The sequence below is a fragment of the Neodiprion lecontei genome, chromosome 1 (genome assembly GCF_021901455.1).
Source record: "Neodiprion lecontei isolate iyNeoLeco1 chromosome 1, iyNeoLeco1.1, whole genome shotgun sequence".
NCBI lineage: Eukaryota > Metazoa > Arthropoda > Insecta > Hymenoptera > Diprionidae > Neodiprion > Neodiprion lecontei.
In genome coordinates, this window is record NC_060260.1 from 7,261,587 (window position 1) to 7,275,275 (window position 13,689).

The 13,689-nt window shown below is 40.3% G+C and overlaps 1 protein-coding gene and 1 long non-coding RNA gene across 14 annotated transcripts in view; one reads left to right on the forward strand and one right to left on the reverse strand.

Moving 5' to 3' along the window:
* LOC107224692 (disks large 1 tumor suppressor protein) overlaps window positions 1-13,689 on the reverse strand; it is a 308,249-nt gene that overhangs the window by 131,617 nt on the left and 162,943 nt on the right. For 10 of the 11 annotated variants that reach the window (XM_046733159.1, XM_046733130.1, XM_046733166.1 and 7 more), the window contains one exon: window positions 11,590-11,733. In XM_046733159.1, the coding sequence (XP_046589115.1) occupies window positions 11,590-11,733 (144 nt within the window). The remainder of the gene's footprint in view (window positions 1-11,589; window positions 11,734-13,689) is intronic. The other variant, XM_046733119.1, reaches the window with a different exon arrangement.
* On the forward strand, window positions 2,528-4,448 carry LOC124293235. Of its 3 annotated transcripts, none has more exons than XR_006903151.1 (3): window positions 2,528-3,476; window positions 3,551-4,261; window positions 4,347-4,448. It is a non-coding gene; the product is annotated as an uncharacterized LOC124293235 (long non-coding RNA). The 3 variants fall into 3 exon arrangements; XR_006903152.1 differs by having other exon boundaries at window positions 2,528-3,037; window positions 3,211-4,261; XR_006903150.1 differs by having other exon boundaries at window positions 2,528-4,261.

The window sequence follows — 13,689 nt, forward strand, 5'->3', positions numbered from 1 at the left end:
AGCTTTCGAAAGGATGAACCGTACAACAATACGCTTTGTGAAGCTACGTACGTGAATTTACCGAATAATAAATTCTGCACCGTCCGCGTACGCGTGTGTAATAGATATGTATTAAAAGAAAAAAAAAAAACGTAGAATAGAAGAAAAAATATACCAACTCGCGTAAATTTCAATTTGAATGACAAAGGAGTAGGTAGTTTTTTTTTTTTAATTGATACACTGGGTTATTTTAGTTTGCATGTTAAAAAAACCGACCGACGAAATTGAGCAAATTTTTTTAATTCAATTTTTCGGTGCAGAAAAATATCGTAAAAGTTTGAAACTTGATTTGCCGTAGAACGGCAGCAACGCGTGCAATTTCCGTTGGTGTACATCGTCCAACGAATTGCGCGTCGACTCTTCGGCACGCGTTTGCATACAGAGTGGTAAATTAATTTCGAAATAGGTCGTAGGGAAAACTGTTTGACCACTCGATGTGTAGCCGAATAGCGCCGTAAAAGTATAACGTTGCGGTAAATTATACAGTGAAATTGATACCTGCGACACTAACGCTCTTCGAGGTGTGCAAATTTCGCGGTGATCGTATCGAGTTAGCGCTGCTTAGATACGCGGAGAATTTTAACCACTCATCGGTTAAACGACGGGTAATAAACGGACTCGTTATACAACTTTGGTGCAAATTTACTCCCGATGTTCTTCGCGTCGTGGTCATTTTGTTTGCAATGAGAACACGGGGAACGTGTACTTGGGGAAGTCGGTTTAACTATTATAAGCCAATACCGAGTGTCGGTACGTATGTGTGTGTAATTTGTTTGGAAAACAACGGACTCGTGAGCTCATCAATTCGCCAAATGTGTAACGCGCGAAAACCGAGAGCTGCAGCCTCTTTTCTCGCCTCTGTTTAAAACGCTCTAATCCATCTTCGTTTCACCATCCAGCAGTTTAGTTCATTGAAACAAATTTCAAATGGTAAAAAGAAAAAGCGTTGGGAATTTTTCCAAGTTAATCTTCATCGTTCCGCGATAAATACTACATGGAAGGGTGAGTTTGAATGGGGCCACAAATCGCCGGTGGGAAGATAATTGAAAACGAAATCGGAACAAAAAGAAGGAAAAGAAACAAGGAAAAACACGGTTTCGTTATTTTTATGTGCACGAGTCGATTTTGTTCGTCGAATAACCGAAACAGTATCTTCGGCTTGAACGCGGCTCAAATGATTTCACTTTCTTGTGTTCGTTGATTGAAGATTACGAGATTTTTTTCCAGGGATACCGGCGAAACGCCGCGAACGTATTGAATCGGAGTATAAATAAAACCCGCACTACCGATCCTCGCCGTTTCGCAATTCTGCACGAAAAGAAAATGATAACTGAAAGAAAAAAGCAAATGAAGGCGAAAAATAAAAACGGCATTTTATTTGTACACGCGAACGCGGTAGTAAAAAAATTATCGAGTACCTGACGTTTATCACCCCGACGGGAAAACAGCTGTGTTATAGCCGCGAAACGGGGACACAAAAAGAGAGAACGTGAGAGCTGAGGAAAAAAAAGAAGATGAACAAGAAGCCGAAGCAATAATTATGGAAGTTACTGTCGAAGCCGGTAAATTCGAGTCAACTATCGCCAATGGACGAAATATTTTTGCTACAAACTGTAGTTTCCAAATCGATACGTGAACTAAAACTACTCGTTCGAACGCGATGCGTTGAGCCTTGGTGCGTAAAATGAAAAGATTGAAACGAAGAATAAAGAGAAGAAGAAGAAAAAAATGGAGAAACGTAGCAAACCTTCAATCCGTTGAAATCACGTATCGGTACAGTTATTTTTTTTTTGCCGGTTCATGGAAATTCGTACAGTAATAAACAGATTTAATCGAAAGTTGTTACGTTATAATAATCACTAACTAATACGTTTAAGAAGATCAATTTGATAAGTGCGTTCAATTTCTCTACAATCTTTCCCTTAGAATACGTTGTATAGGTAAGTCGACAATGATATCGATGCAAAAATTAATTGTAAATTGGTAAAACGAAATATTTTTAATACCGACAAAAAAAAAAACAAATAACAAAAATTCTGCTATAACTATTAGAAGAAGGGAAAAATAATACTGGTAATATATTTAATAACAGTAAAACGAGAAATTTTTGTAAACAAAACGGGATAATTCCAAGTTGTCAAAAATACGATTCTATCAACCCACCGGGAATATAATAATTACTCGATAATCATCATTTTACTCGCAGACAAATGAGAATTGACGAGAAATTGTTCGTTTACGCAAAAAAAAATGTTTGAAAATAAATAAGTAAGTAAAAAATGCAACAATTTTTCGCGGCAATGCCAACGCGCAGGTCCAGCGCAACATGACGTTATATCGCTTTTTCGGCTGCAGTAACGGAGTCACGCGGCTTTCAGCGGAACTTACATGTGAAGCTAATGCGCGTGTCAGATGGAACTGCGCGCACTGCGTGCCCGGATCAATGTTTTCTCTCCCTCTATCTTTCTCTCTTGCTCTCGGGAAAATTATCTCTTTAGATCTGACAGTTCCGTCGTCGCGTATGCGTGTGGGAAAATCGTTTGTGTCATTTCTGTCCGTGTTTCCAACGCACCTTGCGCACACATTTATGCCTGTACAACTCTACTCGAAAGTCTATTTATGTAAAATATCCTAAACGTAAGATGTACATGTGTCGTATCAATTGCAAATGTTACGTAAAAATGTCACGATTAATCCAGACAACGAAACGCGACGCGACGGTGTAAAAAACCGAGATAAATTTATACCAAACGGATGTGTGTAACGTTATTTTCTTACCCAATTGCGTGAAGCAAATTATCGGCTGTGAGAGGTTTACGTTCATGCGATTGATCGTCGATCGTGCAGCCGAATGTAAATTAGTGGGTGCAGCTACGCCTTTTCACGGTTAAAGTCGCGATACGTGATACCGTCGTTTCAACGTTTCATTCACCTTTAAAATCGGTACATAAATTCTTTACTCAGCGGATTAACTTGTATCATAAACTCTATGAAACATGTACGTATCGTTATTTTTTTTTTTTTTCTCTTGAACCACGACTCGATGAAATCGCGTTCAAGCACAGAAACCCACGAATATTAGACATTGTTGTTTGATGTGTAACTTTCCTTGCGGGTTAAGCAATTCTGATAAAAGAACCATCGATTATTCTGTTCTGTTATTTAATCTAGAGAAATTTCGCTGATTTCGTGGTAAGATCTGGAAAAAGCCGAATTAATCGAAATAATAAGGAAAATTTTAAATGTGGGGTATATACAGCAAACGGACCTGAATCTCGGTAACAAAAGCGAAATTTTTGTTACATTACAAACCCACATCCATAACCTACATTACAACTGGCACGCCTCCTCCACGTGGTTTAAATATGGGCCAGCCTGCAAGTTTGACGCGAAACCATAACGCGCACAATTCAACGCTGAGATGCAAAACGACGCGGGTAAATCCGACTTTTAATCGCTCGCGAAAACGTTGCTTATAACGTCGAAACTATGCAGAAATTCTTGTGCCTAGCTAGGGAAACACTGACATACGACGCTGCGCGAATTCGGCGTATACTGGTGAAGATTGCCGAGATGCCAGGCGCGCGAATCTGGACCGAAAGGGACGATACTATTCCTCCGAGTGGTAACCGAGTCCCGAGGGAACCGTGGGAGAGCCGCGAAGTTCCGCGGACAAAGCTGAAAGCTCTTCGAGCTTTCGGGCGGTAAGCAAGGTGCGCCCCGGAATTCCAACCACTCCAAGATCGCCGGCATTCGATTGATCAGCGAACCGGGAAACTGACTTCGCGGTCGAAAAGCTTCGCTACGATGCCAACAATTTCAGGATTTGTATTTGCGGAATATTCAGCGAGAAGAGTGTCGTTTAAATATTCAAAAACACCGAAACACTGAGCTTGATAGAGTTTTAATCAAACTTCTAAAAATACGGTTTCAACTTTTTTTTTTCTCTCATTGATGCTATATTATTCCTTTTAACACAGGTGAAAATCGTGACTCTGTTGATGAAAGTTCATTCTTATTTGTTACATGGTGAAAATATAAGTGAAAAATTTTGTCCCACATGTTAGAAATGCGACATTCGCTTCGCGTATTCTGTGCACGACTGCACGGTTATCTAGCCTGTATGACAAAAGTTGGAAAAAGTGGGAAATGCGGTCGCTGCGAGTCGCGCAGAAGCTGAATTTTCATTTATACGACGATGAAGAATCGCGTGGTGTGATTGGTACGATTTTTCTCTTCGCGTTACAATATATATATATATGTTTTATTTTCTCTATCACTATTTTCAGACGTTTTTTTTCCCACAGCAACCAATAACGACGGCAGCGGTTCATTCGAACGCGGTCAAAAAAAAAAAAAAAAAGGTTCGAGGGAGTGTTCGTGAACGATTGTACCAGATCACGGCTTTCGGAATTAACACGTTGTGAGAAATTGATGGTTTTTCGAATGGCGAGAGTTAATTCTACCGGGATACTGGACGAGCGACAAATGCGTCGTTTTGATTGAAATTTCTGCACTTCACCGCATATGAATGTGAAACAGAGTGCGAGTTTATTCAAATCTAGAGTATAATTGCCAGTCGTGATTCGTGGAATTCGACTCTAGTGCCTTTTCCTATTCAAGTATTATACATATAAAGCAAACGAGAATGACCAAATGGCGACATTGTTGTATTTTTATCAATAAAAACGTCGACGTTCAATTTCAGCATTGTGAAAGGAAACCAACATTCTGGTGAAATCACCCTTTTTGCCCCCCCCCCTCCCCCTCCCCCTTCTGATTTAGTAGTCGACACAGATACAAGACATATCTCACAAAATGAATAAAGTTGCTGCTTCAACAAACATCATTATTCTGAGAACAGTTTTGTTTCTGATTTGTGCCTGTTGGATCGTTTCCTTACGCTCAACGAAGCCGTTGTTTTATTCCGTAGCGCGAGTTCGTTGCGTTATATATGAAATAAAAAAAAAATAAATAAATAAAGACGAGACACCCGGTACGTGAAAAGTGCGCGTACACGAATACGTAAAACGAAGTACGCATAATGTTTCACGTCGGCCGGCTCGTTAAACTGGCTTTCATGAAGCTATATAATGGCGTTAGGTAGGCATTCACATTCGCTTACGGCGCTTCGTAATCGCCATTGTACATCGGTCATGTGGAGTACCTAACGCGAATAGAATCGGACGAAATATCGGAGAGCCCTCGTTGTTTTCTTTTTTTGTTAAATTCAATATCTCGCATCTCGCGAGACTGAAATTTTTTCCACCAGCAACGATCGACCGATGCATATGCGTGTCAGCGGTAGAAATAATAAAATATGCGACGTCGTTTAGGCACACACGATGCAAAGCAAATATTGAACCTGACGGGTGTATATTCGCTACGACTCGGGCTGACCATACCGTGCCTTTTACTACTCGCGACAAGGCTGCGAACACGGTTGTTGGTAGATTCTTTGCTCGTGTTGAGGGAATTTAAGACAAAATTGTTACGTTTCAACGAATCAGGGGCAAAACTTTAGATTCAATCATATTTATATGCGATCAGATTTTAATTTAATTGTTCACAGAGTGAAACCGATCAATTTTCTTAACAGTAAGTACATAAGACCTAATTTTTAGACGAAATTTCTGTCAATAATTGACAAAATTGACAGAGTCCCCTGAATATTTTCAGGTTCTTTATACTACTGTTCAATTATTTGTAAATATTTGAAATGATTTTGAAAAATAGCCTTTTTAAAATTCTCAAAAACTGTATTTTCTTTTCTGTATCTAGTTTCTCAGATTAAGAAAATAATATATATTTATGAAGAATTGAGCACTTGAATGAAAAATCTGAAAAATTCAGGGTACCGTTACAGAGTTGGGACAATGGCAGAAATTTTTTTAAATCAAATCAAAAATGGTGAAGGTCAGACGTTGGTCGGTTTTGCATGGAATTCCCCATATATATGATAAGCTTGAAAATTTCGATCGAGTTATAAAAAGCTGACTTTCCGAATGATATTGATAATTATTGTAAAATACAACTGACTCAAAAGTTAATTCGCTACAAGGAAATTAATTTTCATCTTCATCAAAAATTTGTTCTCCGTTTCACCTGTTACACATTTTTTTATTTTTTGTTTTTTTTTTTGTTTCGAAAGAACAGAAGAAAAAAACAAACTTTTGGCCGCACCCTGAAAACTTTACCGTCAGTCAACCGCTTTGATCGACGTCAATTATCGGGGATGACTCAAGTCGCGGAAGGTCGTCTCGGTTGTTTCCGCCCTTGCGTATCGAGCAAGTATTTGGTTTACCCGTCAGAGTCACGCGAGGATTTACAGGCGCATATTTCCAACAGCACGTCGCCTGTTGCCACATACTGATGTACCTTGCGGTATCGCAAGTGAGTCGTTTTTTCCTCCATCTTTCTTTCTCTATCCTTCCCTTTATTTTTTTCCTTCACTTTTATGACGGCATATTGTAGTTTGCGTGACCTCGCCGACGTAATCGCGGCAATTTTGACGTACCCCGTGAATGTTCTGTTCTCCGCGGTGTAGGTGCGGCGAAACGGAACCGGCCAGTTCGGACGACGATATCGCGCGACGGTCTTATCATCCCCCGGATGTCACGAAATCGTAAACTCCGTGTTTTAAGGGCTGCGTCACATGCGGAAAAGGCCTTTGTACCGTTCAAAACTTTACTTTGCTATGCGAAGTATGGTTTTTCATCGTCGTAACGAGGCATTCGATAGACCCTTGCAAATATGTGAATATTATAATTGGTGAAACGGTTCAATTCTAGTGATTCTAATTGAACGATAACAAACTGATATCCGAGTAATGCGGGTAGTAAGTAAATATTTCGTCAGAAATACATTATAGAACTGGTGAGTTGAAACGTAAAGTAATACAGTTTAATTATAAACATAGAGTATCGATTAGTGAGCCGTGATTCGGATGAAAGACGGCGAAAGATCAGCGAGCCTTAAACGTAATGACAAAGAAACGTGCTGTGTGCGTACGTAGGCTGAAAATATAATTAACGTCCGTTAGGCTAATTGAATTCCCAGTGAGACGTTAATTGGCTGGAGAGACTGGTTAGAGTCAGAAAGTAATTTGCAATTAGCCTAATCCGTCCGTTACAACGAAGAACCGAGGCGTCGAATTGTTCACGATTCAACGAACGACTTGGTAAGTTGTTGATTTCATTGCCTTTGCGTTGCGTACGCCTTGGAAGCAGAAATCGTCGATTGGGCAGGCAGTCGATATTCGAGGCTGAAAATAACGCGGAAATACAGAAGAAGCCAGATTCGAAAGAAAAGAATGAAAAAAATTTTTTTTTTTGCAGAGCTCGGGCAATTATCGCGGGGCAATTATTCCGACGATTTTAAAGGGCTCTCGGCAGTTTAGCTTTTACCTGCTCAATTAGTGATGGATGGGGCTTCTAAAGCCTGCGCCTATCGGTTTGCTCGAGCTGTTTTATACGTGACCGAGTGCAAAGTCTATATACACACATTGCGGAGATTGAAAAGTTTACTGATTGATCGTATCCGGCTCACGGTTATTCCACAGCCTGACTCGATCCTGTGCTCAACGCTGTTACAGGGAAGGAAAACTGGAAGGTGAAAGATGGAAGAAGACGCGAGAGAAGAGTTTTCGCGACTTTCGCAAAAAATGTCACCGCGGATATGAAACTTTGAAACTTCGGAACGAGCAGAAAATAACGCAAACTTTAACTGGCACGTTAATAATTCTTTTGGTAATATGAATTCGAATAAATTTGTCGGTAAATTTTTATGAATTCATTCCCTAAACTTCAAACATTCGATCGATAATACAGTTCGATGAAACGACGTGAAAAGAATTTGTTCTTGTCTTGTTTGAAATGTTTAAAAAATAGATGAATCTTGCGAAACCTCGTAGTCAGTCGCATAATTTTTATAAAAATACTTGCTCAAATTTGAGATTAATTTATAATTATCAGTTCAAAAAGAAGTCGACAAGTTAATTAATTATCCAGATTGTTCATTTTTCACTTTGAGATTTACAACTCCTTGCGCGTACTCAATGTCCTGACAAATTGCGAGCCTGCACAGCGTCAATTTTTCCTGGCGCATAAATTCTTCGCGATTTTATGATCGGCCTGCAGCCCTGAAATGATGCCGAGTCGTCTTTCGCGAAAAAAGTGTCAAAATTTCCCCTCGCGTTATCAGAGTTCCATTTATGCCCTTTCACCTTATCGGGTACTTTGCAGCTGCTTATATATTTCAGCCCTGCACGAGTCTCAACTGTGAAAATACAATTTTTCATTTTTCATAGCCCCGCTCGGGCTTATTTTTCAGGTAAATTAAGGAGTGACTTGAACTCCGCTCCTTGGTCGATAAAACCGTAGTGAAATGGGTGGGGATCAAAACTTGCCAGGGTGAATATTTCGAACGGCACGTATACCGAAATTTCAAACATGCGAAAATAAAATAGCGAACGATGAATAGTTTGAAATTTCGATGTATCGGTCATTCGACATATTCACCCTCCCAAGTTTTGACCCCCAACCGGTGAAATTTGTGTAACTTTGATAAAATAGCAAGATATAATCGATAAAGCTTAAAGCGCGATAAGGAAAATCGAAGTGAAGGCAAGTGAATAAGCTGCAATATTAATCGTGCGGCAACGAAACGCTATTCGTATCGTTATAGAGGCGACGAGTTTTATCGCGACTTTACAAACCGCGGGAGCCGTAGCCTTGAACTAAAATACATCCTGCTGCCCGTTGCTGATCATAAAATCTCACAGGGTGCAAGAATAAAACAGTCGATAATTACAAACGCGAAGAATGCTGAATCGCTCCCACGATTTAACAATTTATTTATGTTACACGGTAGTTTCACCGTGACGCGGATGAACTGACTATAAGCAATGACATTGTTTTCTGTTTCTTCACTTTCTACGTGTAACTCAAGTTATTTTTTTCCCACGGGCTTGCGACAAGCTTCTGTTTTAAAAATTTCACAACTTATTTCCTGTGATAATTGCTCGGGCTAAAATTTTTTCTACTTTCGCGTACAATAACGATAGCTGTAATTTTCGTTTCAGAGCTTCATGTTCATCGTAAGACCGAATCATTGTCGCAGTAATCGTAAAACTATGAAAAGAGATGCCAATACTACGTAAGAAATTTTAATATTTTCAAAAATATTCCACATTTTGAAAATCCCTGACAACCTTCTACACCGCGAGGTAAATTTCTGCTCGCCTTTCCACCGATCCCGGCAGCTCTTCGAATCATTCGCTCAAGATTGATCTCCATTAGCCTCCCCCTAGATTTTCAAGCCTCTCACGGAACGTATCCGGGTCGGTAAAATCCTCCCACGCCAATTTATACATCCGGAGAGGGTGTCGCGCGATTGAACGAGATTTCGACGTCATTACCTGATCAGAGATGCGCGATGGAGCGGGGATCAATCGGCCAAGCAAACAAACAAATAAACTAACAAGCAAGTGGGTAATCCGTAAGACGACGGCCTCGGAGTATCGATTCAACGAGCTCTAAGAGTGCTCCAAAATACGTCCGCTTAGCCCACTTCCGGCCACGGCTAGTGCGATTCGTTGTCTTACAAATTTCGATTTACGCTGTCTCCGCGCAGAGGCGGAAGTAAAGAACAGGATTTTGTACTCAGGTTAATTCAGTCCAGACCCAACAACGAGCCATCAATCTACGACGTTGAAGACAATCAGAAAGATAAATTACTAACGGAAAATTCGAAGCTGGAGTGAGAATAATTTTCGCCAACAAGTGGCTTGCGGCAAACGGAAAATTGCGCGATATCGCTTTTCGCAATGCCCGGTGTGTTATTACGGTAACCGTCGAGGAAAAAGTGGCTCGAAGAAAAGAGGCGAAGTGTCGTTACAGCAGATCAATACAACGAACTGCGTATTACAGAGTAGGTTTAGTTCGGCACTTTAGTTTATCAGGTGCGGAGGGGGGGTGAAAAAAGCCGGTTCGAAAGTGGAGCAGTTTTTCCTCATCGAATCGTTCGTTTCAACGCGGTGTGAAAATAATTTCGATTTTTCTTTACACCTGCACTTTCGTCGCTTGCTTTTTGGTACTTCTGGTTTTTTTTTTTTTTCCTTTTTCTTTTTTTTCTCCACACTCGCGTTACCGGCAACGTTCGACCGACGACCGCAACACTCGCGAGAAGGTGACAAGCCGCGTTTCTTTCGCGTACTGACTGACTGACTGACTGACTGACTGACTGACTGACTGACTGAATGTTTGGCCACGTGTTGTGTCGCCAGCATCGGCTGCGGGCTCATCGACGGTATTACAGTAGCCTGAAATCCGCGTGATGTTTGGTGCTGCCATCGCCGGCCGATCCGCCAACAGGAAACACTCGTTGCCAAACCCAAAGGGTGAAACACCCCGACGATAGGAATTGACTAAAGATACCTCGAGTGCTCCTCGGGATTGAAGGAAGTTGTTTTTCTTTCTTTTTTTCATTTTTCCTTTTTCTTTTTCTTTTTTATTCACTCAAATAATGGCGCGTGACTCCGTAGCTTCCTTTTTTCCGTCGTGTTATTCTAGTGCTTCTTGAATGCAGAGACGGGAAAAGAATGACACTCGACGAGAGAAAGAGAACCTTCTCATTGCTACGTGACTAACGTAATATTGGATACGATTTCACACTCGACGGAGTAGCGATATATTATACGTGAATATTCTTCTCACACGAGTAGATTTACAATTCGTTAATCGGTGAATCGCAGAATAAAGCAGAGCTTGCGGAAATCGTATACTGCTTGTTGGTCGTGACTAGAGCCCGGATAAATATGTATGTATTAAAAATTTCAAGGTACGTACATATAATATGGATTTAGTAAAACTAAGTTAAGGAAAATAGAATCTGCATTTTCTGGCTCCAAACATATATACTTTATGTGGAAAATTGAATAAGGAATGAAAATGATTCAAATGACAAATACGTATTTACATGTTAATCCGGGCCCCAGTTACGATATACTCAAAAAAGTATTGAATTTTCACGACTCGGTGTCGTTTACCAGTTTTGTTTTATAAAATTATTGATGCGACGGCCAAGCGGAGCTTCCAAGCTTACCGAACCGCGTCGGTATTACAGCGTGATTTCGTACTTGCGGAGCTTCATCGATCCTCTCTCCAGCAACGTTAAAGCTCGCCAGAGTTCACTGACTTGAATTTAGGTGGCGGTGAACGCGGATAATTTAGGGTTGGTATATTATTACATGCGCATAACTGCTTACGCTGATATATAATTCGAGTTTGTACGTACGCCTTGTGAAATGTTTTTTTAGCTTCGCGACTCTGACGATTACGCGTATAATTTTCGCTTTGTTTTTAAGGTCCGTGATAAAATCGCAAAGGAAAATTTACTCGAGTTTGAAAAAAAAAAAAATGTTATCATTACACAATTTCTTTGAATAATCGACGGATCGTGTGAAAACAAAATAAGAAGTGTTATTTTCAAATCCAGTCGAGGGTGTAAACGACGATGAGACAAAATAATGAAACTGGCGATAAAACTGACCTTGTTCAAGTTATCGGAGTGAAGAATACGGTCGACCGAATTCAGTCTAGGAACTCCGTCCAATTGGCTGGCCTCCTTCAGTTGTGCGGGGGATGGTGGCGGGGGAAGTTGTTCTTCCGTGCCGCTACCAGCGAATCTCGTCTTCTGGAACAATGAGAAAATTACGTACCGAAGGGGTCGGCTGTATAACCGAACGAGAGAGTCCGTTTCGGTTCAAGATGTGACAAACCCTGTTTACGGGGCTTTTTGGATCAATATTATTATTCCTTTCAGAAAGGATACGGAATTCGTGTACCACGCAAGAATTTGTTTTGCACAATTTCGATTCATCGGATCGATATTCACCGTTGATCGGATACCGTGACAACGATCGTGTGAATTATTTACACCGGGGATAGAAGAAAAAAAAAAAAAAAAATAAGGGACAAAGATAAACGGAGAGAGGCGGAAATAATAGAAATTGACAATCGGATACGTGACCAAAAATTCTGAACGTGACAGCGAGGCGAAAGCATTTCAACATACGGCTGCGAAGGCAGGAATAGGCGAGCCCTTGCAGGGCTAATCGCTTGAAATCCGGGATTTATCATACTGTGGATGTACCAGGTGGGCTTCTCGATCGGGTCAATTTTTATTTTATTTTTCTCGCTATCAAGTTTTTATTTTTTTTATTTTATCTTTGTACTGTCTAGTCCCGAGACTAGACGTAGTGAAAACTTGACTCGGACTAAATCCCTTTCGATTTACCGTCACGGGATTTAATTATAATCGCAGTTGTAAGGCTGAGATTCGATTTGTATGAATCTGTACTGTTTCGGTTTATTTGCTTCACTGAATGACGACGAAAAAAAAAAATATATATATATATATATATATATATATATATATATATATATATATATATATATATAAATATATATATATATATATATATATATATATATATATAAGAAAATAGGGACCCTCGATACGAAGTGATGATCTTTACGAAGCTTGTAGAATCGATTTTATCACTGATTCATTCAAAGAATTGAGTTCGCTTCTTAGGTATATAATTACAACGTGATAACGAGAAACGGTGTTTTCCCCCTTTTAACAAGATTGAATCGAATTATTGAAACAAAACAAATACGACGGTTTGAGCTTGATTGATGATATCGTACACACATATAGCGGAGTGAATAAATTGGGTGAAAATAATTTCGTGAGATCGTTTCGCGGAGAAGGAAAATGGAGTGCGGATATCGAGTTGAAAAAAATATGGAGCGTCGAAATAATTATCTCCGCAATTACGATCATCCGCTATACCTATCTATACAGACACCGTGAATAAGATTAATTTCGTAAATCACCGAGAAGAATACGGAGAATGTTTTTTTCCGCAGATTTTGAAGGTATCGTGCCACCGCTGGTGGATCGCTGGGCGTTCAACTTGTAACAATAAACACAGCAGCGGCTATTCTTGATTGGGGTATGAGAAATGTTTATCTTCACTGCATCGCGAACGAACCAGTGAGAAATAACGAAAAACGAACAAACCGACGCCTCTCGCAACCCACGTCAAGGACCGTACTACAAAACCCGAGTCGTTAGCCACAAAAAATCAGACTCGTCAAGCATTATCATCATACAGCCGGCAATGTATAGCGTGAAGAAACGTGAGGAGAAATCATTTCGCGAGGTCTTCAATATTCCTGAAAACTTTTGCTTGCCACACCTCTAATTGCGTAAGAGGAAAATACATCTTTACGATATTCGTCCTTACTACCGATTAACTAATTTGCGACACAGTTTAAAATTAATGTATCGAACGTCAATTATCAATTTTTGGGATCGATTAGTGACTGCAATCAGCTTACTTTGTCCCAGCAGCATCCGCACAGATTTGACCGATCGCGAGATGAGCGATTGCCGTGGAGGTCAACGCGATTCGGACTTTTTCCGCAAAACGAAGACACCGAGTTACCGCTACGTTTCGGTCTTCTGCGTTTCCTCACCTTACTCGGTACGGCGTACATGTAATCACTGAAACGTCGGCGAGAATGTCGCACTATGGAAACCCAGTCGATCATGACGAACGATGTTCGAGAGAGTAGAGTA